The sequence below is a fragment of the Carya illinoinensis genome, chromosome 13 (genome assembly GCF_018687715.1).
Source record: "Carya illinoinensis cultivar Pawnee chromosome 13, C.illinoinensisPawnee_v1, whole genome shotgun sequence".
In the NCBI taxonomy this organism is placed as follows: domain Eukaryota; kingdom Viridiplantae; phylum Streptophyta; class Magnoliopsida; order Fagales; family Juglandaceae; genus Carya; species Carya illinoinensis.
Window position 1 is genome coordinate 22,527,448 of NC_056764.1, and position 25,820 is coordinate 22,553,267.

A 25,820-nucleotide genomic window follows, 5' to 3' on the forward strand; every position below is an offset into this window, starting at 1 on the left:
AAGACTCATTCAATACATGTAGGAGAGATTCAAAGAGATCCACAAATAATGAGGGGGATAGACATCTTTTTTGTAGCTTTTTAGAGGCTAGATTCCAAATATCCTTAGTTGAGACACAGCTCCAAATTGCATGCACCACTGATTCTTCTTCCTTATGGCATATAAGGCATAGTGGGTGGTCCACTATCCTTTTCTTTTGCAGATTGGTTTGAGTTGGAAGGGCCTCAAGACATGCCTTCCATAAAAATACCTTGTCACCTGGCTGTACCTTTAGTTTCCATAGTTGTTGCCACACTTCCCTGAGTTTGTTACTACAAGAGGCTTGACCCTTCTCTTCTTGATCTCATGCCTTTTCCATGTGATAAACACTCTTTACTGAGAACCTGCCATCCTTTGTCGCCTGCCAGTTTATTTTATCCTTAGCATTCATGGAGCTTAGAGGGGTTTGTAGTATCAATTCTGCTTCCCTTTCCTCAAAGACCTCCCTCACAAGTGTTTCCTTCCATTGATTTGAGGAGAGGTAAATTAGTTCAAAAACTTTTGCTTTGCTATCAAGTTGTGTCACTGGACTCAGAATCTTTTTGGGCACTGGATGACCAACCCATTTTTCCTGCCAAATTTGAACCTCTTTTCCATTACCAATCCTCCAACAAGTTCCTACTTTCACCACTTGTCTTGCTGCCATGAAGCTTCTCCACAGAAAGGATGGTTTTGACCCTAGTTTGGTTGACATGAATGAGCTATTTTGAAAATATTTGGCCTTCAAAACTTTTGCTATAATTGAGTCAGGTTCTTGTAGGAGTCTCCAGCATTGTTTAGATAGCATGGCCATGTTGAAGCACTCGAGGTCCCTAAAGCCCATGCCCCCTTCAGATTTAGCTTTTCCCATAGTTTTCCTGGAAATCCAGTGGATTTTGTGTTCCCTCTCCTTCTAGCCCCACCAAAATTTATTGATGACATTGTTGATGGAATGCAACAAGGTCTTGGGAAATTTGAAAACACTCATTGTGTAGGTGGGGAGGGCTTGGACTACTGCTTTTATGAAAATTTCTTTCCCAGCTTGAGATAGACTTTTCACTTTGTATCCACTAATTTTCCTTCTGACTGCATCAAGAATGCTTTTGAAAGAATTAGTTCTGTTTCTCCCCACAATGGATGGCAAACCGAGATATTTTTCATAGGTCATAGAGGATCTCATTCCTGCAATTGACAGGATGTAGTGTTGGGTTAACCTGGAGGTGTTCTTGCTGAAAATAATGGATGTCTTGTCCATATTTAATCTTTGCCCTAAAGCTTCTTCATAGACTCTCAGTAGGTTAAACAGCCTTCCCCATTCAAAAGCATTGGCCTTGCAAAACAAGAGACTATCATCAGCAAAGAAGAGGTGAGATACTCGAAGTGGGCCTCTTGCTATTGGTACTCCATTAATTACACCAGTTGCCTCAGCTTTGCCAATGAGCTTGCTAAGTGCTTCTGCACATAGGATGAAGATGTATGGTGAGATGGGGTCACCTTGTCTGATCCCTCTTGAAGGGTGAAAGACTTCTTGTGGTACTTCATTGACCAAAATGGAATAAGAAACAGTTTCAATACATTTCATTACTAGGTCCACCCATTGATGACAAAAGCCCATCTTATGCATGATTTTCCTAAGGAACTCTCATTCAATTCTGTCATATGCCTTACTCATGTCGAGTTTTAAGGCCATGTAACCCTCCCTTCCTGTCATCTTGGCCTTCATTGTGTGCAAAGCCTCAAAGGCAACAATCTGTTGGGGACAAAAGCTTATTGAGATGGAGATATTATGGAAGGTAGTATTTTCTTGAGTCTATTGGCTAGGATTTTGGAAATCAACTTGTATAACACATTGCATAGAGAAATGGGTCTGAATTCAAAGACTTTGGTGAGACTTTTCTTCTTGGGAATAAGAGTAATGTAGGTGCTATTTATTTCAGATAGGTTGCCATTTTCATTAAGCACATGCAGCACTGCAGTGCTGATTTGATCACCCACTAACCTCCAGTGTTTTTTGTAGAAAGTTGCAGGATACCCATCAGGGCCAAGAGAGCTTAGTCCATCCATCTGAAAGAGAGCAGTTTTCACCTCCTGCTGAGTGTAAGGCCTTAGCAACATTTTATTTTGCTCTTCTATGACAGTGGCCTCCATTAACTTTAGTTAATCTGCAATATTTACAGGGTTAGATGAGGAGAATAAATTTAGAAAGTATTCTTGGAATAGGTTCGATATCCCTGCTGTTGATGTGATTTCTTACCCATTTTAATCGACTAGCCTCTTGATTAGGTTTATTTTCTTTCTTTGGGTGGCACATTGATGAAAAAACTTTGTGTTTCTATCCCCTTCTCTCAGCCATTTTTGTTTGGCCCTTTGTTTCTATTTGATGTGATCTTCTTTATTTTATTTTGCACATGCTTTATGGTTTCAATGAGGTGGCCTTCATTATCCTTCTGTAGTTCAGATACCTGGTCTCATAGTCTTTTTCGCTCATCCCTGTGGTTTCCAGCATATTGTTTGTTCCATTGTACCAAGTCCAGTCTACATTGGTTCAGGCCTTCTATGACCTGGTGTAGTTTGTTATCAACCCTTCTCGATGAGCTCCATGCCTTCTCTAGTACTTCATAGCAATCTTCTCTCAAGGCCCAGCTGGCCTCATATCTGAAAGGTCTGGCTTTTCTTATTGAATCAACTTCAAACTGTTCTATAGAAATGAGGATGGGGCAGTGGTCTGAACTTAAGATTGGGAGGTTGTAGACTTTGGAGAATGGGAATAGCTCAGACCATGCCATATTACATGGAGCTCTATCAACCTTTCTTTGATAAAAGCTTGTCCTGACCTGCCATTGGTCCATGTAAACTTATTACCAATATACCCCACATCAAAATGAGAGCATGATTCAATTGTTGCTCTAAATGCTTCCATCTGGTTGAATGGTCTTTGCCTACCCCCACTCTTGTCTCCTAAGCTAAGTACCTCATTAAAATCACCTATACATAGCCACCTTATCTCCCTGGCAGGCTTGAGAGCTTTTAAAAGCTACCAGCTCTCCCTTCTCTTTGTTATGTCAGGATTTTCATAGAAGCCTGTAAGAACCCACACTCTACTTCCTGTGTCCCCACGGATCAGTAAGGATATATGATGTTGAGAGTATGAAAAAACCTCAGCAGCCACATCGTCACTCCAAAAGAGGGCTAGACCTCCACTAAGCCCCTTACTTTCAATTATAAAGCTATTGGCAAACTGCAGTTGCCTCTTGAATCTTTCAATACTGCTTCTTCTGGCCTTTGTTTCCATCAAGAAAACAAAAGTTGGGAGCTTTGTTTGCACCAGTTGGTGCAAGTGTTGAACTATCAGTGGGTTCCCAAGCCCACGACAGTTCCAGCTTAGGCATATCATAATTCTTGGTAGGGCTGTGAGACAGCCTCCACCATATCAGAGTGATGTATATCCATTAGGGCATTCTCCTCCCCTCTTGCTTTTTTGGCTATGGACCTGGTTTGTCTTCCCTGGAACAACTTGATGGGCCTTTTCTTATGGTATGAGATACCTGCTTGTATCTTTGATGGGCTTAGCTTAAGGCCTACAAAACAATTATCTCAAGCTCTTCTTTTCCAGTTGGATCTTTTTTTGGTTTGTTCTAGCTCCTTGATTTGTCCAGTCATAAGCTGGTTCAGGGCTGTTACTTGGGCCTTAAGGTCAATCGAGGTTATTGCAGCAAGGGGTGTTGTTTCAGTTTATTTGCTTTTCATTTCAGCTTTCTGAGGCAATGACATTGGATCCTGCTCTTTCACTGTTTTGGTAGTGGCCAGCCTCTCTTGGAAAGATGTTTTCAGACTTTCCTTTTTGATGATTGCTTTTGGAGAGGTCAAAAACCTATCATTCTGCTGTCTACTCTACTCTGGTTCTTTAGCTATAGGTGTAGCAGTTTCCAAAAGTGGGTCTTGGACCTCCCTGGTCAGTTTCTGATCCTCCTTCTGATTTTTGTGTTACTTCAAATGGACTTCATCCCTAACCTCCTCTTCTTTCCTCCATGACTGCCTCTCTGGACCAGCTTTCTGGTTCAAGTCATTGCCATACTTTTTGAAAAGCAAGTCACTCTCCCTAGGTGCAGCTGCTCTTAACCATGCTCCATATTGCTTCTTTTCTTCATTTTGAATAGAGATGCATCCCTGTGTAGTGTGCTTGATTGTGCCACAGTTAAAACAGAAAGATGGCAATCTCTCATACCTCAGCTGGACCCAAGTTTGTTTCCCTTCTACTGATATGAACATTCCCCTTAGAAGAGGTTTTGTTATATCCAGTTCCACTCTTATTCTTAGGAACTTCCCCCAGCCAATGCCTCGTTGGTCAGCTTGGACTTGTAGCACCTTACCTACAGTATTGCCTATCTGTATTCCAATCTCCTGTGTCATACAACCAAAGGGCATGTTCAAAACTTGGATCCAGAATTCCTCTTTGGTGAAGGTGGTTTCACCAATGGACTTGCTGCTGTCAAGGACCTGCAAGCATATCAGCCACCTATCAAAGGACCAGGGTCTTCCAGCTGTTACTCTCTCCATGTCTTCCTTCAGATTGAACTCAACCAAGAACTTGTTGGATCCAACTTCAGTAAACTGGACCCAGCTGTCGCATTTCCAAACCTTAGTCATAGTGACTTTGAAAGCTTCTTTGTTTGCAAACTTCTCAGCCACTATCATTGCTAATAGGCAGAACTTGCCATAATGCACTGCATTGTGCAATGCATCTGCTGGTAGAACCAGCCCTTCTCTTTCTTTCTCAGTGAGACAAAGTCCCTCCCATTGTTTAGCTAGTTCTTCCTCCATATCTGACCCTTCGAACCAGTAGAGACTAGCTAAAGAGACTCACTCTATGCTAGAGAGAAACGTCACCCTGAGAGGAGAGGACATGCATGTCAAGTTCAATTGTCCTATTAGACATTCGATGAAGGGTTAGAAAGGCAAAGGGGCCCATGCATTTCAATCTAAGTAAGAATGGCACATTGCTGTATAAAGGCCGAAGGGTGATCTCGACAAAAATTTAAAGATCAAGGAAGGATACTTGCCAAGGCTCATTGATCACCTTACTCGGTACGCCCAAGGAGTAGAAAGATGTAGCGGGATTTAAAGAAGAAGTTTTGGTGGGAAGGAATGAAGTTGGATATCAACCACTTTGTTGCAAGATGCCCTAAATGTAGGCCAGTGAAAGCAGAACATTAAAGACCTATTTGGAATTTATAGGCCCTACCCATCCCAGAGTGGAAATGGGATGATTGTGGATAGGTTGACCAAGAGTACTCATTTTCTTCCAATTACTAATATGGATTCCCGAGGGAAGATAACTTGACTATATGTAAAGGAAATATTTAGGTTACATGGAGTGCCTAATACTATAGTATCAGTTCAAGATCCAAAGTCTACTTCCCATTTCTAGAAAAGCCTACAAGAGGGAATGCGCACTAGATTAAGGTTCAAAAGCACATATAACACATAGACAAATGGTCAGTCAAAGTGAATCATCTAGACATTGGAGGAGATGTTGAGGGTGTGTGGCTTGCACTTTAAGGACACTTGGGAAGATCATATCCCACTCATTGAGTTCACCTACAACAATAGATATCAGGTGACTATCCAAATTGCACCACATAAAGCTCTTTACGAAAGGAAGTGTAGGTCACCTCTACACTAGGATGAAGTTGGGGATATCAAACTAATTGGGCCAGAACTAATCCAATAAATGAAGGACCAAGTCAGGGTTATACAAGAGAATATGACAACGGAACAAAGTCAACAGAAACGTTATGCCAACATAAGGAGAAGAGACTTGACCTTCGAGGAAGGTGATCGGGTGTATATCATGGTGTCACCCATGAAGGCCGTGAAAAGACTTGGAAAGAAAGGAAAATTAAGCCTAAGATATATTAGGCCTTACCAAATAATGGAAAGGGTGGTCCCAATGGCATATAGAGTTGCATTATCAACTAAATACCATGAGGTACGTGATGTATTTCATGTCACCTCCTTGATAAAGACTTTCAGGGCCCAGAAACCCGAATAATTAGTTATGAGAAAATGCCAATACGAATTGTAGACTAGAAAGAGCAAAAACTACAACCCAAAGCCATACCCTTGGTAAAAGTGTTGTGGGGAAGCCCAAGAACAGGGAGTTCACGTGGGAAAGCAAAAAGGTCATGAGAGAACAATTTCCTTAATTCAAGCCACAGTAACTGAACTGTCTCGTGCTTTAATAAGGGCATTTAGGCCATTCAATGAGTAGGTATGCGGTTATAAATGACCCTTAAACCCATTCATCTTAGTATTAAAACTCTTAGGGATTTTGTGAAATATCACGATGGTTAGTCCCATCCCTACTGATCAAGATGGAAAATTTCCATATTGTTCCACATGATAACGCGGGTAGAGAGAATCTTCATATTGATCAAGTGGAGCATTTCCCATAGTGTTTTAGTGGAAATATTTCACTTGTTGGTTGGGCAAAGAGATTCCACATGTTGAATGTGTGGAGTGATTCCCAATTATGCTTCAGTGAATATATTTCACGTGTTGACGGGTAGAGAGATTCACTGTGTTGAATAGGTGGAGTGGTTTTCCATTCTATTTTGGTGGGTGTATTTCATGTGTTGGCTAGGAAGAGAGATTCTCCATGTCGAATGGGTAGAGTGTGATGCCTCCAAATCCCCACGCATGGACACGGGGAAATTGAGACGTCCGGATGATGACATCACGGGTCACCACCCTATCGACGTGTGCCAAATGTGTGTATAAGCAACGAATGTGCACGAGAAACACGCAGCGGATAGCAAAGTCAATAACTAAGTACCAGAATTTTTCTTAGTTTAATACAAAGTTGTTTAAAACATACATAATAAAATATTATAAAGCACAAATATATTTTCAAAGCCGAATACAAAGCATAGACTTTAACTCAGCACTCCGGCGGAGCCGCATCCTCGGGGTCAGCCTCTTCCTTTTCCTCGAACTTTGCACCAAAATCTACGGTACCAAAAATGGTGCCGCAGGTAAGTAAAATCCAAACACCACTAGATAAAAACATATAAAATTCAAACAATATGCATGAAAGAAAAACCAATGCACACGTCCCATAAAACCATTTTTTCCACGCACGCCAAAACCCATTTGATCCAAAAACATATCGCTTAAAACCAAGCCTCGCCATTGTCCTAGATAATGGCCCAAACCACCATTTTCCCAGAAAATGGATCAAAAGCCTCGAAACCAAACCTCGCCATTTTCCCAGAAAATGGCCTGCATCCGAAAACTATAAAAACGATCCAATTATGCATGCACCATGATCTCCCCTAGGGATCATCCGCACACCCTGGCTCTGTGCCACACTGCAGGTAACGACTACGCATGTGACACCTAAACGAGCGATGCCCAGACTTGCGCCCAGCGCATACTTGGCCAGGCCATCCTCTAGTCCCCGCCACTCTAGGGACCACGAAGTCGACACAACAGCGTTACCGTATCATGGGATCCAGTCGTCGCCCTGCGACAACCCAGGGGATGTCACTCAGTATTATCCACTCCCAAGTGACCAGAGGAGCTCCACCGAGATAATAACCCATCCCTGCTCGGGCTCGTGAGACACACGCACCCAAAAACCATTTACGCCAACAAAACATGATTTTCTCAATTAAAACAAAATGCACATATATGCAATATGTAACGCATGCCTCATGGCTCAAATAATCAAGTAATCACAGACAACCAAAACCAAGCACTCCGTCCTCAAACCATCCGACCCCCGAACTCCTCGAACTCAGTCCGGAATCAACCAACCAACAGATAAATATTTATTGTATGAGCAAAATATATTTAAATCTAAAAATAGAGTTTACAAATTACTTACAGTGCTATATGGTATTTTTTGAAAGCTCGCGGCGTTGCAAATGGCGGAAGAAAAGCAACATAACAGTGAAATTTCACTGTGGCCGTGGGTTGTAAAATACTCACTTTTGAACGGAGAAAAACCAAAGCTCAAGATTGATAGGGAATGGTCTAGGGATGTTTATGAAGTTAAGGGAAGTGGAGTTTGGCTGTGGGTGGCGGCGAAAACAGCGGAGGAAGGCCAAAATATCCAAATCAAAAAGCTAGCTCGTGGGGACTGTTCCGACGACGGATAAAGGCCAGAAATGGGTGGTTTAGGTTGCCAAGAGGTAGGGGAAGAACCTGTGAAGAGATGGTGGCCGGAGGTGGTGCGATGACGCCGGAATCGGTGAAAAACCGTGTGGCTTGGAGGAGCTCGTGGTGGCTAACGGTGGCTCGGATGGAGGTGAAACTTGGTGGAGATGTTCACCGGTGAGAGGGGAAGAAAACTGAGTGGGTGGTGTAGGCCACGCCACTAGCGAGCGGCGGTTCTGGGCTGCGAAAGCAACCGGCGACAGGGGAGAAAAACAGGCAGGTGTCGTGACCTCCAGGGGCTCGTGGCGGCTAACGGCTGGTCCGATGGCTCTGAAAATTGGTGGAGATGATCTTTGGTGGGAGGGGAAGAGAATGGTGGGGGTGGTGTACTACACGACAGCCGGACGACAGAGAACTGGGATGACAAACAGGCGGCGATGGGAAGGAGAAAAAGAAGGAGTAGCGCACGGGGAGAGAGGAACCGGGGAAAAAGAAGAAGAAAAAGGAAGAAAGGAAAGAAAATGAGGAAAAGAAAAAGGAAAATGGCAAAAGAAAAAGAGAAAAGAGAAGAAATGAGGTCCAATCCTCACTCCGGAAACCAAAAACAGATCCGCCAAAAACGATATTAAAAACCGTAAAATGACTAAATAAATTAAACACAACATCAAATAAATTAAAAACCAATTTAAAATGTAATAATTTAAAATAAATAAACCAATATATTAATTAAATTAAAAACAACCATTCAGTGAAAATACACGTAAAAGCGAGTCATCACATAGAGTGATTCCCCATACTTTGTGATATGTATAATGATTCATGAATATGATGTTTTTGTAACAGTCTGCTAGAAATTCAATGGAGAAATTTCTATAGACTTTAGGAACCTCGTGAAAACTCCATAAGTTTTCCCAAATCGACTAATCACAAAGATTTTATCCTGTCAACATAGTCAATGTTATCACTCACTATGGTACCAAAAATACGATTTTAATTGTTTGAGGTAGTTAGAAGTGTGAGAATACGTTATAGTCTATGTCACTAGACTCAATTCAATATTTAGGATTTTATGGCATAATAACCCATTTTCATAATTTCGGACGAAACTAGTGTTCAAAACTGTGAATTTATTTTTAGGGGCACTTCAGGGTTGAGTTTTGGTAAACAATTTTCACTGTAAGTTAATAAGAATATTTAGAATTTTTCAGTACTAAATTTATTACACATTTTTTAGAGTAAATAGTAACCTCGATAAGCGTACTAAGTGCAGTGTTTCCAAAATCATAGTGTGGGAAGTCTAAATTCGGTTAGAGAAGTTTTATTTAGACACTTGGCAAGATCTTAGCCACACATAGTGAATAATATTACATACTTGGCACAAAGAGGAACCATTAGATGAATTTGTGAAGGAAATCAAGGTGTGAGATCATGCCACCTAAGAAACCCTTTTTTTTATCTGATCAACCAAATTGAGGCAGATCAAAGAGGGTTTCAACCCTAGTGAAACCCTAAATGGTTGGAATCCAATTGAAACCCCAAAAGCTTGGTTGAAACCGAAACCCTAAACGGTTTCTCCAAACCCTAAAGTTGGCCTTCAAACCCTTTTTGATCCAATTTCTAGCATTATGTTTAATCACTTGATTAAATCACTTCCACATGCTATTAATTTCTCAAATCCTTGTTATGACATCATTATCCATCCTTTTAAACCTTGAAAATTTGATTAGGCCAAGAAAATTGGATTTGGGCTTGATAGCATCTCAAACCCTAACCAAACCCCCTTTAAACACCAAATTGAGCCCACTTGGTTGAGGCCCACCAAGACCCACGAATTTGGCCATTTGGCAAAAATTCTTGAAGAAGTTTCCTCCTCCACATGACAGACCATCCATTGCCCTTGGCTGCACCCAATAGTGCCTTGATGAGATGGAGAAACCCACCTCATCAACCTCCATACCTCACAGCTTCTGCAGGCAGTCATTTCCCCTCACTATTTTCCACTTTATGTCACGTAGCCACCTCCAATCAAGGGTCATTCAAGCCCATATATTCCCCCTCCAGAAGTATAGAGTCGTGCAAGACACACTTATTTCCCTTTAATCACTTCTTCACCCTGTTCTTAGAGAGAAACCCAAAAAAGCTCTTTCAGACAGATTTATGGGTTTTTTTGCGTGGAGATTTTAGACCTTTTGTAGGTATTTTCACACGATAATTCCTTCATAAAAGTTGTTCCTATTTTTAACCATGAAAAGGTCATTTTGGGAGTAAAACTGGAGAGTATGTTATGTTTTGGAGTTTTTAACCAAACTAATGGACATATCTTGGTCTGAAAATTTTATGGAGTGTTGTTAGAATATGTTTATGAGTTTCCATTGAGGTTTTGTTGCATGAATAAAGTTTTTGACGATAGATTTTCTTAGATCCAAAAACTTGAAAATTGGAAATGGAAAAACAGTTTTTGTTCGGAGAAAGTTTGAATATTTTGAGGTTTGGTCTTACTCTAAAGGTTTTGATATTTTTATATGATTATCCTAAGTCTCTTATTTGCATGTTAGGATGTTATTTTGAAGATATTTAATATTATTCTCAAAGATATGATTTTTCTATGCAATAGGATTTTTGTTAGGCCTAAGATTTGATGGTTTTGGATTAGATCCACGTTTTATTGATTTGTAGCCATGTGATTTTAAGTTTGATGGTTGGATATTCTTTAGGACACATTTTTAAATCATGTGATGCTCTATTTCAAAGATCTCACCTTCTTATGCCATTGATCAAGAGATTTATCAAAACTAGTTGAGGAAAAAGTTTTTGTGTTTGGACTAAGTATAAAACCAAAAACTCCAAGTGTTATTTTGTGATTTTGGTGACTTTAGTTTGATGATTTAAAGCATGATTGATCTTATGAGGATGTTATGAATATGTTAGAAGTAAGATTTGATTTTTTGGAATTATTGGAGATGTTTTGATTTAGGGTCAAAACTTGTGATTCAAGTGTTTGGATCTTTTGACAAAACAAGTTTGGTGTTGATTATTAACTTTTTCTAAATAGATGTTTTAAGTATGGTTTTAAACTTAGGATAGGAAGATCTTTGTTGCAAAATCTTGGTTTAAGCATGAGTTTTGAAGTTGGAAGGAATTGCAACAAAAATCAAAAGAAATGGTCTATGGATGTTTTGGCCATAGCATGTTTTCCATAGTTGTGATTGGTTTTAAATTTTTCTCAGTTGGTATTTGTGTTTAGAACAAAATTTACATAAGCAATGTAAATTTTGAAAATTTTTGGAGTTAAGATGTGTAATTCTTAAGTTCGGGGTAAAATGATAATTTTCCCACATGTATAGGGTAAAATGGTAATTTTACTCTAAATTGTCTCTTTTACACATTTCTAATTGTTAGTAATTAAATTTCTAACTTTTAGAATACTCTCTTACAGGTCCTCATGTTTCGCGCTTTATTCTCGTATAACGCGACGATCGAGGTAAGTTAGTTTCAAACTTACTATCAGTTTACTGTGTATGTATGATGGGTAAGAGAACTACAATTTATGTATGTATATTATCATATATGTCATGTCATGCCACATCATTACATTTTTATCTCTTACGCATGATTTATGTTGTCATGTATTGCTATATGTTACAAGTATGTCATATTATGTTATGCCATCTATTACATGTATGCCATGTCACGTAATATCCACTATTACATGTATGCCATGTCACGTAATATTCACTGTTACATATCATGCTATGTTATGAAATGTTGTCTATTATATGTTATGTTATACTACAAAATATTTCTATCTCAAGTAAGTCATGTCTCTCAAGTTACATTCAAGTTATGTATGTGACGTCAGAACTTCTGCTATTTCATAATCCAATCACATTTTATCTCGAATGCAGTTGTGTATTTTGAGAACAATTAAGTATCAGTTATCAGTTAATTTGTACTACGGTCAAGGATGATACGCGCTGCCTGGTATTGCGATCAAGGCTATGCACTGCCGAATACTAAGGTGAAGGAGTATAATCTACCGTACTACAGATGGTTAAATCAGTTAAGTTATGTTATGGTTAAGGATAATATGCGCTATTTGGTACTGCGGTCAAGACTATGCGCTGCCGAGTACTACGGTGAAGGAGTATAATCTACCATTATGTTAAGTTATGTTACAGTCAAAGATAATACGTGCTGCCTGGTACTGCAGTCAAGGCTATGCGCTGCCGAGTACTACGGTGAATGAGTATAATCTACCGTTATGTTATGGTTAAGGATAATACGCGCTGCCTGGTACTGCAGTCAAGACTATGCGCTGCTGAGTATTACAGTGAAGGAGTATAATCTACCATTATGTTAAGTTATGTTACAGTCAAGGATAATACGCGCTGCTTGGTATTGTAGTCAAGGCTATGCGTTGTCGAGTACTACAGTGAAGGAGTATAATCTACCGTTATGTTATGTTATGTTCACATACATGCTATGTTATGTTCATATTCACGTTAAGTTTCAAATTCATGTTCATGTCATGTTATGTTCACACTTATGTTGTGTTCAAGTTCACGTTCATGTTATGTTATGTTCACGTTCACATTATGTCTCAAGTTCAAGTTTATGTCAAGTTATGCTCAAGTTTATGTTAAGTTCAAGTTCATGTTATGTATGTTCACATTCATGCTATGTTTCAAGTCCATGCTATGTTATAATTTCAAGTTCATGTCATGTCAAGTCAAATTCAGTTCACATTTCAGTTCAGGTTATGTCAATTATGCTATGCTATATGTCAAGTTATTCTATGTTTACTTACGACTTTAATTATGCATTCATGCTTTTACTGCCATGCATGCATCATTAACCTGTGTGGGAGTTTCCTGTTAACTTACTTAGATTTGTAATCAAATCTCACTGTGGTAGTCTCAACTACCATTCCCCTCGAATGGTAGGCGATGTGTCAGGATCAGAGCAGGGAGAGGACATCCACAGACATCACCCGAAGCTTACAGCTTCCATAGTTAGTTTTTGGACAGTATTCTACCTCGTTACTCGAGTTACATGAGTTACTTGACGAGCTTCCTCAATAGTATATTTTTGCAATGTAAATATAGAGACAATCCTCCCATGTTTTTTAGATTACAGTCTTTTGAGACTCGTACTGAAATCGTAGATGTTTATTTTTGTTAAGTATGCTTGGATTATGATTTAACTATTTGGGATATTATAAGTTTGGTGCATAGTATTGCTAAAAAAAAACATTATCCGCTGTGAATATTGCATAATGATAGATGCATGTTAGGAACATTGCATTTTATATGTCATGAACAGGGGCAGGTGACCTTGTGTTGCATGTCCCAACGCTTCAGATGTCCGTCCGATCCCAAACGGAATCTGGGGGCGTCACAATTTTGCTCAAATAGTGATTTCTCTCCATGCTTATGATGTATGCTTTTTCATTCATAGGGTAATTCCTTACCATACTTATGATGTATGCCTATTCATTCATAAGGTGATTCCTCGCCTTAATTATGATATGTGGTATTAGCCTTATTTACATGAAACTTGTATATTTATAGTCATCATCATTGTCTCTCATTTTTCTTGCTATTAAGGGTTTTAATTTACTAAGATTTCATTAAAATCTCATCGTGGTAGTCTCACTACAATTTTGCTCTTCGAAACCGTAGACATTGATACAGATGTGGCTTAGAGAGTTATCTTGGGAAAGAAAACTAGTCCAACCTAAGGAATAGCCATAAGGGCATGTCCCCAATATGTTTAAGATGTTTATTATACGTATGGTGTCTTATATTTTGATTTGGGTAGAAGACAAATGTTGGTATGTAATTAAACTTGGGGTGAAGGAATACTGACTTATGGATATTTTTAGTAAAGAATGAATCTTGAGATTCCTCTAGTGTTAGTCTCCGACTAATAACCTTTACTAATTCTAGGGAGAGTTTCGATACACGTGTGCATTTGGCATACAAACACACAAGATTCCCACTAACATAAGGAATGTGGTCATCTCAGTTGCATCCTGGGCACCATAGCTCCTCAAAAACTCATGACCCTAAGGATGCCACATAATTGATGAAGAATTTAAATGGAAATTTTGAAAAGAGAGGATTTATAGAGTTTTGATTAAGGCCTAATTTTGTGGTTTTGAGTTTTATGTTGTTAAATCATCTAACTAACTGCTTAGTAAAATAGACTGTGAGGTTAATTGTATGGATAAATCTAATTTGGGGTAAAAATCTAATTGTAAAAATAATAAAGAGTTTAGTTTAGGGTTTTCAAAAAACTTTTCATAAAATTTTAAAGAGTGATGAAATTATAAGTCTAATTTAATGGTATATTAATTTTGACTTAAAATGAATTATAAAAATGTTGAGAATATAAATATGTAATACAATCTAAGTGAAATACTGAAATTTAATATTTAAGGTAAAATACAATTTCATAGTGCGTTTAGGTGTTAAATTGTGTTTTCAATGAAAATGGATTTAAGAATGAGTGAAATAATTGGATGGGAAATTGTAAAATTACAAGTTAAAATGAAAATTTAGCAAAGTTTTGGGACCAAATTGTAATCAATAGAAAATGATGGGCACTATGAATGTTGGGTGATTTGAAGGGTTGTCAAGATGTTAAGATATGTAATGTTGGGTTACACGCCTCATACATTCATAACAATAATATGTGTGGCACCCCAGCTCTCAATAGTTCTTTGGCTTAGGCACTGCTAATCGGTGGGTCGTATCCCTTTCAATCAAGTGAGGGTTGTGTGTGCCCATATGCAAAGCAATTGTGTGTAACAAGAATCGCAACAGAAATAGTAAGTGGGATTAGTCAAAGACTAATATAGTAGTACCAAAGAAGTGAACAATTAATTCATCAATAATAGTAATAATATCTATATGTCACTATCACTCCATCTCGTGTATAGTAACAAACCATCATAAGGTCATCACTTACATAAAAAAAAAAAAAAAAAAGTACCAAACCATATATTGTTTGTCGCCTAATTACACTAAACATCTTAAATTATAAATTGTAACTAAAAGAGGGTAGGCCTCCATGTCTATTCCTCAAGTTGAGCTTGTCTTTCCACCTCGGGATAATTCTCTTGGGCTACATCTACATCAAGGTCTATGGTTCCGAAGAATGAAACCTCAGGTGGGACCACTACAGTGAGATTTCAATGAAAGCTCTGTAAGTTAAAACCTATGACAGTACTAGAAATAAAAAACAATGACAATGGATATGCATGTACCAATTCATGCCATGTTTAAAATATGAACCCAAACATATGTATTCATAAGAATGGAAAGGAATCACTCTCTTAAGCAAAAGCATATATGCATGAGCATGGCAAAGAATCACCCTATTGAGCAAAACACATATATTCATGGAACTGTCATAAGAGCACCAAATACGGGAAATCACTCCACCATTCAACACAAGAAATCTCTCTACTTGGCCAACAAGTGAAACACATTCACTAAAACACAATAGGGAATCACTTCACGCATCTAACATGGAGAATCTCTCTACCGATCAACACGTGAAACGCCTCCACCAAATGATTAGAGAGAATGCTCTACTTGATCAACTTGGATACCCTCTATATCCGTGATATCATCTGAAGCCCTATGGAAATGCCCCACCTTTGTCATCATCGAGAATCCTCTACCTGCATGGAACTCATGGTAACATGCTGCCGAGGAATGGTACAAGGAATCCTTAACCAGATCTCATCAGTACATAGCATATTGAAAGCACATTATTTTAAATCTCATTGTCTTGAAATCACATCATCAAAGTAATCAATAAGTATAGTGAGAAAAGTATGCACTTTCATAAGAGAAAGAAATGAGAAGTAGAATATGCAAGTCTTGAACATACTCACAACATTTACGTCACACATCTAATATAATCATAAGAGTAAACCTTCTTGGATGGTATTCTAAATACTAATGGTCGCGCTAGAGTGATGATCCTTAGATTGGCAAAATCTATGAGCACTCAAAGTCCTTGAAGTCTTCGAATAGAAAAGAAGAAAAGACTGCTAAAGTCCTTTACGATTTCTAAAGTGAGATGTTGACTATTATCCATTGTATTTTATAAGGTAAGACTACTAGTTACAATTCTGACAGATTTTGATGTTTCTTTTGACCTTTGCCTTGCTTGAATGAGGGACCGATATCAGCTGTGCATTTGTCCTCTAGACTTAAAGGATGATAAAGATTGAGTGATTGGGGGGATAAGGTGCACACGTTTCTACAGCTTGTCTTGGGATGAAACCCGCAGTCCTCCCTTTATAGTGTCTCACACGTGGCGTTAGGCCATACTTCTAATATCAAACGATATGGCCTGTAGGTCCTACTCCTCCTTCCCTAGTGTGCTACTGTTGTGCCATCTCTGAGGGAACATGGCCCTTTGGTAAGACTCCTACTACCATCTAATCTCCTTTGTGTTATGTTGGAATGCTCTCAACTTTGCACCGAGCTTTTCCTCTGCTATTGCTAGCCTAATGTAGGCGAACCGTCCTTTGTTGCCTTGTGTTGTTCCTACATCTGCCAAACTCTCTACAACGTGCTGCTTGCCTTACTTACACCTTGGTCGTACGTTGCTTGTTCAACTATCTCCTTGTCTCTAGCATTTTGCCTGCATGAGGAGATTCCTTCTCTCATTTTGGCACAGTCCTCACAATATGCATGCTCCTAGCATGGTGCTAAAAAACATGAATGATTTGCAATGGAACAAGCAATATAACTAAGATTTAAGTAGCGCTACATATATGTACAACTTTATACACAATATTATACATATTGAGTAACCACCCTAATTTATCAATTTTTTTCATTTTGAATTCAAAATTTGAATTTAGAGTTTCAAAATCTTCACTATTTCAGTAATTGACATGTCAACATGTATGATTATATGCGTAAAATTGTAAATATAAATAGCATTTTCCTAATATCTTTGTACTAGACGAAAATCTTAAGACCACAACATCATTAAAGTACATTTCCAAAAGTCACAAATACATCCAAAACCCCATCTTATCATTACATGACCATAAAAAAGAGAATATAAAAGTGGAAATTCCAATGTTTATTCCATCAAAATAGAACATAATCATAAATGACCAAACATGATTTTTTCTTAAAACCCCTTGATCGTGTCCACCATCCTTAGTTTTCAACGTGATTTGCAAGACTGACAGTACCCTTCCTCAAAGCACTCGTTTGCAAAATCTATGGTCTTGATGCTCGGTACCTTAGTGGGACTACTATGGTGAGATTATAAAATCTTGGCAAGTTAGCTTCGAGACTAAGCTCATGATAATTTTTAATTAAAAATATTAACAAAAATATAAATGCATTAGAATGAAATGCAAACAATGAGACTCTTCCTCCAGATTCTTGAACACCTTTGTTCCTTCACAGTCCATTTTTTATTAACTGTAGACCACAGCTTCCCTTAAAAGTCCATGTGGTGCACGTGTTGCTTCCTTCTTCACAACTACAAGTAACTCCCACTAGTGTGACTTCGTCTCAAGAACACTCAAGATTTTGCTCATACTTGTCCTTCACCTTAAGTTTCTCTAACCTTCTCTAGCCAAGAGGCAAGTCTTGCAACCTAAGACTGTTACATTCTTGTCTGAGGTCGTTGATAGCCCAACATCAGCCTAGGGGACACCATTCCATCCTTAGGCACTCCAGAGTGGCCAAAAGAGTTCTACTAGGATAATTCCCCTTCCTATGATGATCCAACCCTCATGATATTTTTATAAAATATTGTAATTTTTCATAAGACATGCTCCCAATAATAGACGCATCGGTAAGAAGTAAACAAGACAATTTCAAGAATAATAGTAATAGTAATAATGGAATTTGCAACCTAGTGTGTAATATGCAGTCATAAGGCATACAATCATAGAGTATGGTCATAGGATAACTTAACGAAAATTGCAAAATGAAGCTAATCGTTGATTTTTTTATTGTCTGTGAGAGAACATGGTTTGGTTAGACTAAGTATAGGATGATGAATTTCTAAAGAGTGAATCAAGAAAAAGAAAACGTGGTTTGGTTAGACTAAGTATAGGATGATTTAAGAGAACATGGTTTGGTTAGACTAAGTATAGGATGATGAATTTCTAAAGAGTGAATCAAGAAAAAGAAAACTTAGTAAGTTAAATTTGTGACACCCCTAGATTCCACTTGAGATCAAACGGATATCTGAAGCGTCGACACATGTAACACAAGATTACCTACCCCCGTTCATGACACACAAGATGCAATGTTCCTAACATGCATCTAGCATTATGCAATATTCGCAGTTGATAAGGTTTTTTTAACTAATACTATCCACCAAACTTATAATATCCCAAACAATTAAAATGTAATCCATGCATACTTAACAAAATAAACATTCACTATTATAGTATGGGTCTCAGAAGACTGTAATCTAAAAAACATGGGAGACTAGGCTCCATATTACATTCCAAAATATACTATCAGGCTACTTTGTTGAGTAACTCATGTAACTCGACCAACATGGCCAAAATACTATCCAAAAACCTAACTATGGAGGCTGTAAGCTCCGCGTCACATCTACGATATCTAGTTAACCTCCTCCAGTCTACCCGTGTCCTTTCTCTACCCTGTTCCTGACACATCGCTTACCATTCGAGAGGAATGGTAGTTGGGACTACCACTGTAAGATTTGATTACAAATCTCAAGAAGTTAACCAGAAACTTCCATACAAGTTAAAGATGCATGTATGGCAGTAAAGGCATGAATGCACAATCAAAGTCAATAGTAAGCATAACATAACTTGACATAACATGGTATGAAATAACATGACTTGACATAACATGATGTGAGCTGACATAACTTGAACTAAAACTGAAACTTGGCTTAACATGACATGACCTTGAAACATAACATTGATGTGAACTTGGACATAAACGTAAACTTAAACATAACATGACTTGAACATGAAATACATGAACTTAGAATCTTGTTCAATAGACTTAATTAATAAAGTGACCATATGGGTGCTACACTGGTCCCCTTAAGCCGTGTGTCTCTACTGATTACTACAATACAATACAGATATCTACACTAGCTGTGAGTGCGTTAATACGTACTCAACAGTTGTTGTGGCCTCACGTATTTTATGTGTCACAATTGTTGTATCTCACATAGTGTATCCTCCATAGTTGTTGCACCCTATACCTCATGCTCTACAGTTGTTGTGGCCCCATGAATTGTTTGTGCCACAATTGCTATGAACACACGTAAAATAAAATAAGGCTCCATCGGCGTTAGTGCCTGGCGCATTCCGGTGACCAGCTAGTTAGGCCTCATTCACAACCTGTTGACTATACTTTGTCAACCCAAGAAATTTCACACCTATTTAGACACTCCGGCATGAATAAAGGAGTTCTACTAGGATAGTATCTCATCCCAACACTTAGGGTCGTAATTGACATAAATAACTTAACAAGACTGATGTCGAGATACACAAATTGTATTCGAGGCGAGATGTTACATGAATATGAAAGGACAGAAGTCTTGATGTAGCGTAATGTGACATGAACATAAGACGACAAACATGACATACTTTGAGACATAAACGTAATAGCCAACATTTCATAACATGGCATACATGTAACAGAAAACATTTCACAATACGACATACATGTAATAGATAATATTTCATAATATAGCATACATGTAACGGAAAATATTTCACGACATGGCATAACATGTAATAGACAATATTTCATAATATAGCATAACATGTGACAGACAACATTTTGTAACATGGTATAACATGTGACGGTAAATATTACATGACATGACATACATTTAACAAATGGCATATGTAATGTGACATACTTGCAATAGATAGTAACATGTGACAGAATATATTATGTAACAGATAAGTATTTCATGACAGAATAATTCATGTAACAGAAAAATATGTGATGACATTGCAGGTATGGCATATATAATAACATACGAACATAAATTGTTGCTTTCTTATCCATCACACATACACAATAAACTGATTGTAAGTTAAGAACTAACTTACCTCGATTGTTGCATTTTACGAGAATAAAGGTCAAAATACTAGAAACTGTAAGAGGTTATTCTAAAAGTTAAAAATTTAATTACTAACAATTTGAAACTTGTAAAAAAGACAACTTAGGATACAATTACCATTTTACCCCTAACTCTAAAAATTACCAAAATTTATATTCCTTATGTAAATTTTGTTCTAAACTCAAATATCAATTCAAAAAAATTTAAAACAATTCATAACTATGGAAAACTCACTATGGCCGAAACATTCATAGGCTATTTCTCTTGATTTTTGTTGCAATTTCTTCCAACTTCAAAACTCATGATTAAATCAAGATTTTGCAACAAAGATCTTCCTATCCTAAGTTTAAAACCATACTTAAAACATCCATTAAGAAAAAGCTAATCATCAATACCAAACTTTTTGTAAAAAGGCCCAAACTTTTTAACAAATAGCAAACCCTTGAATCACAAGTTTTGAGCCTAAATCAAAATATCTCCAAGAATTCTAAAAGGTCAAATCTTAATTCTAACATATTCATAACATTATCCAAAGATAAACCAAGCTTTAAATCATCAAACAAAAGTCCCCCAAAATCACAAAATAACACTTGGAGTTTTTGGTTTTACATTTAGTCCAAAAATAGATTTTTTTTTTTTTTCTTCTTAACTAGCTTTGATCAATCTCTTTATCCATGGCTTAAAAAGATAAGATCTTCAAACTAAAATATCACATGGTTTAAAAATGTGTTCTAAAGAAGATCCAACCATCAAACTTAAAATCAAATGGCTAAAAATTAATAAAACATGGATCTAACCCAAAAACTCAAATCTTTGGCCTAACCGAAATCTTCTTGCATAGAAAAATCATATCTTTGAAACAAATACTAAATATCTTCATACTAATTTCCTAACATGAAATTAAGAGACTTAGGATCATCGCATAAAAATATCAAAGCCTTTGGAGTAAGACCAAACCATGAAATATTTAAACTTTCTCAAAACAAAAACTATTTTTCCACTTCCAGTTTTCAAGTTTCTAAATCTAAGAAAATCTATCATCAAAAACTTTAGTCATGCAACAAAACCTCAATGAACATTCATAAACACATGCTGAAAATACTCTATAAAATGTTCGGACCAAGATATGTCTATTAGCTTGGTCAAAAATTTCAAAACATAACATACTCTCTAGTTTCACTCCCAAAATGACCTTTACATGGTTAAAAATACTTTATACTAATCAAATGACCACGGAATGAGACGAATAAGATATCCACAAAAACTAAAATCAAATAAAAATGACTTTTATGAAGGATTCATTGTGCAAAAATACTTACAAATAGTCAAAAATCTCCGTGCAAAAAGATTCAAAAATCTGCTCAAGAGAACTCTTTTGGATTTCTCTTTAAGAATGGGGTGATGAAGTGATGAAATGAGTGAAATGTGTCTTACACGACTTTATAATTCTAGAGGGGGGAGGTATGGGCTTGAATGACTCTTGATTGAAGGTGGCTATGTCACATAAAGTGGAAAATAGTGAGGGGCAATGATTGCCTGCAGCAATTGTGAGGTATGAAGGGTGATGAGGTGGATTTCTCCTTCACATCAAGGAACTATTAGTTACAGCCAAAGGCAGTGGATAACCTGCTATGTGGGGCAGGAAAATTCTTCAAGAAGCTTTGCCAAGGTGTCCAAATTCATGGGTTTTGGTGGGCCTCAACCAAGTGGGATTCAATTTGGAGTTTAAAGGGGGTTTGGTTAGGATTTGAGATGCTATCAAGCCCAAATTCAATTTTTCTTGGCCCAGTAAAATTTTCAAAGTTTAAAAGGTTGGATAATGATGTCATAAAAATAATTTGATGAATTAATAGCATGTTAAAGTGATTTAATTAAGTGATTAAATACAATACTAGAAATCAGATCAAAAAGGGTTTAGAGGCCAACTTTAGGGTTTTGGAAAACCGTTTAGGGTTTCAGCTTCAACCAAAATTTTGGGGTTTCAATTGGATTCCAACTATTTAAGATTTCTCTAGGGTTGAAACCCTCTTTGGTCTGGCACAATTTGGTTGATCAGATGAAAACATTGGTTTTTGCTTTGGTGGCATGATCTCACACCATGATTCCTTTACAATCTATCTCATGGTTCCTCTTTATGCCAAGTGTCCAAAACTATCCACCAAGTGTGATTTTAAAAACATTGCAGTAGGTGCTACTATTGTGATTTTCACGAGGTTCCCAAAACTTATATAAATTCCACTGTTGAATTTCTAGCGGGCTCTTACAGAATTTGTAAACAAGCCCTTCTATTAGCATACCCTTTACATTTCATGGACCCAAAAACCTAGCTCACTATTTTATGCATGCAAGCCAAGAGCCCCTAAGGGTTTCCATTTCAAGTCTTCCACTTAATAAAACACCTTTCTAAGTTATGGAAAGCATCATTAAGGACTTAATAGGGACAAACCAAACTTACCATGGTGGGTTTTGTTCTTCCAACCAATCATAAAATCCAAGCTTAGATTATAAAGTAAATCGAGGTCCATATTACCTAAAATATCATGTTCACCATTTAACAATAAAAAAAGAGTTTCCATCTTACCATTTTTCTTCAAAGGTCTAGGGTTCACAAGAAACTTAAATCTTCAAGACTTCATAAATTAAAAACCAAGCTCTTTTCTTGGTTACTACTACTATGGCAAGGAACCACGATGCCTAAGATGTGAACTAGTCGATCGTCTCCTTTTCAATCGAGTGAGGGTTATGTGCACGTATACAAAGCACACGTGTGTAACAAGAATTGCAATGGACAGAGTAAGGGGGATTAGTCAGAGAGTAATCCAATAGTACCAGAGAAGTGTAAAATTGCTCCAACATTAATAGTAATAATATCCATATGTCACCATCACTTTGTCCCATATATAGGTATCGTCCATCATAAGTTCATCATTTACATAAAAAATTACTGAGTCATATAATGTTCGTTGCCTAATTAAACTAAACATCTTACATTACAAATTATAAACTATACGAGGATAGGCCTCCATGGCTATTCATTAGGTTGGGCTCGTCTTTCTTCCTTGGGATAATTCTCCTATGCTACATCTACATCAAGGTTTACGATTCCAAAGAACAAAACGACCTGTGGGACCACCACAATGAGATATCAATGAAACCTTAATAATTAAAAATCCATGACAGTGCTAAAGAAGAAAGACAATGACAATGAATATGCATTCACCAATTCATGTAAATAAGGCTAGGAGCACACATATTTTAAGCATGCGACGAATAACCCTCTTGAGCCCAAATGCATGATGACGAATCACTCTCTTCAGCAAAACACATATATTCAAAAGCTTGACGAGGAATCACCCACTTGAGCAAAACACACATATTCATGGAACTACCATAAAAACACAAAAGACGAGGAATCACTCCACCCATTCAATATAGGGAACCTCTCTACCTAGCCAATATATGAAATACATTCACAAAAACACAACATGAATCACTTCCCTCATCCGACACGGGAAATCTCTCTACTCGGTGAACACATGGAACACCTCCACCAAATCATCATAAAGAACACTCCACTTAATCAACACAGAGAGTCTCTCTACCCATAATATCATGTGAAGCCATACAAGAACGTCCCAATCCAATCATTATAAGGAATCATCTACCCATAAGGAACTCATGGTAACATGTCACCTAGGAATGGTACGGGGAATCCTTAACCCAATCCCATGAGTACAAAGCCCATTGAAAGCACATCACTTTAAATCACATCATGTTGGAACCACATCATCAAAGTAATCAATAAATATAGTGAGAAAAGTATGCACTTTCATGAGAGAAAGAGATGGGAAATAGAATATGCAAATCCTGAACATACTCACAACATTTACCTTCCACTTCTAATATAATCGTAGGAGTGAAACTACTTCGATAGTATTCTAAATACTAACGGTTGCGTTGTAGTGACAATCCTTAGATTGACGAAGACTATAATCTCTCAGTGTCCTTGAAGTCTTCGTATAGAAAAGAAGAAAAGAGTGTTGAAGTTCTTTACGCTCTCTAAAGTGAGATGTTGATTATCGTGCATTGTCTTTCCTCAAAGGGGTTTTGACATTTCCTCTAACTTTTGATCTTGACTGTCTATTTTTCCTTTGGACATGAAGAATGGTAGAGATGGAGTGATTAATGGGATAAGGTGCGCACTTCTCTACGACTTGCCTTGGGACCAAACCCGTAGTCCTTCCCTTTATGAGAGTCTCACACATGGCGTTAGGCCATACTTATGAGGTTGGACGATATGGCTTGCAAATCCGTGTTCCTACTTTCTAGGCATGCTCTTGCTATGCAATCTTTGAGGGAGTATGGGCCTTGGGTACTGCACCTGCTGCCCTCTGAGCTTCTCTATGTTATGTTAGAGTGCTCCTAGCTTTGCACTGCACTTGTCTTCGCAGTTTGCTCACCCTTCATATGATCAACACCTTCTTTGCTTGCCTGATGTAAGGTGAACCTTCCTTTATTGCCTTGTGTTATCCCACATCTGCTTGGCTCTCTACAACCTTATTTCCACCTCGCTAGCATTTCACACAGTGGGGGTAGTCCTTTCCTCGTTTTGGCATAGTCCTTGTAACAGCCTGCTAGAAATTTTTATAGGCTTTACGAAACTCATGAAAATCTCGTAAGTTTTCACAAATCGATCAATCATGTAGATTTTAGTCTCTCAGCATGGTCAGTGTTACCACTCACTATGGTACCAAAAATGCGATATGGTCTATGTCATTAGACTTAGTTGACTATTTAGGATTTTATGTTACAATAATCCCATTTTTAGTTTTTGGAAAAAACACTTGTTCAAAACCTCGTTTTGTTTATTTCGAGGCACTTCAGGATTGAATTTGATAAATGAATTGCACAATTAGGTTTGTGTGAATATTTAGAATTTTACAGTACAAAATTTATTGTTCACTTTTCCGAAATGAATAGTAACCTCGATAGTAGCACCAAGTATAGTATTTTTAAAATCACAGTATGAAATGTCTAAACTAGGTTAAAGAAGTTTTATTTGGACACTTGGCAAAATATTAGCAACACTTGCTGAATAGTATTGGACACTTGGTACCAAGAGGAACCATGAGATGGATTGTGAAGGAATCAATGTATGAGATCGTGCAACCTACGCAAAACCCTATTTCTATCCAACCAACCAAATTGTTCCAAACCAAAGAGGGTTTCACTAGTAAAACCCTAAATGGTTGGAATCCAACTAAAACCCCAAAAAGTTTGGTTGAAATTGAAACCCTAAACGGTTTCCCAGTTGACCTCCAAACCCTAATTAATCTGATTTCTAGCATTGCGTTTAATCACTTTAACATTATTAATCCCTTAAATTTATGTTATGACATCATTATCCAACCTTTTAAATCTTGAAAATTTTATTAGGTTTAGAAAAATTAGATTTGGGCTTGATAGAATCTCAAACCCTCTTTAAACCCCAAATTGAAGTCCACTCAGTTAAGGCCCACAAATTT

At 37.6% G+C, this 25,820-nt stretch overlaps 2 protein-coding genes across 2 annotated transcripts; both read right to left on the reverse strand.

Annotated features, from left to right (window-relative positions):
• Nucleotides 1-931: 931 nt before the first annotated feature.
• LOC122291048 lies at nucleotides 932-2,166 on the reverse strand. The gene is made up of 3 exons (XM_043098699.1): nucleotides 1,867-2,166; nucleotides 1,687-1,768; nucleotides 932-1,554 (listed from the first exon to the last, which is right to left on the reverse strand). The coding sequence occupies exons 1-3, from the start codon at nucleotides 2,164-2,166 to the stop codon at nucleotides 932-934; spliced, it is 1,005 nt and encodes a 334-aa protein (XP_042954633.1).
• Nucleotides 2,167-4,002: 1,836 nt separating this feature from the next.
• On the reverse strand, nucleotides 4,003-4,839 carry LOC122291049. Its single transcript, XM_043098700.1, has one exon. The coding sequence runs from the start codon at nucleotides 4,837-4,839 to the stop codon at nucleotides 4,003-4,005; it is 837 nt and encodes a 278-aa protein (XP_042954634.1).
• Nucleotides 4,840-25,820: the final 20,981 nt, after the last annotated feature.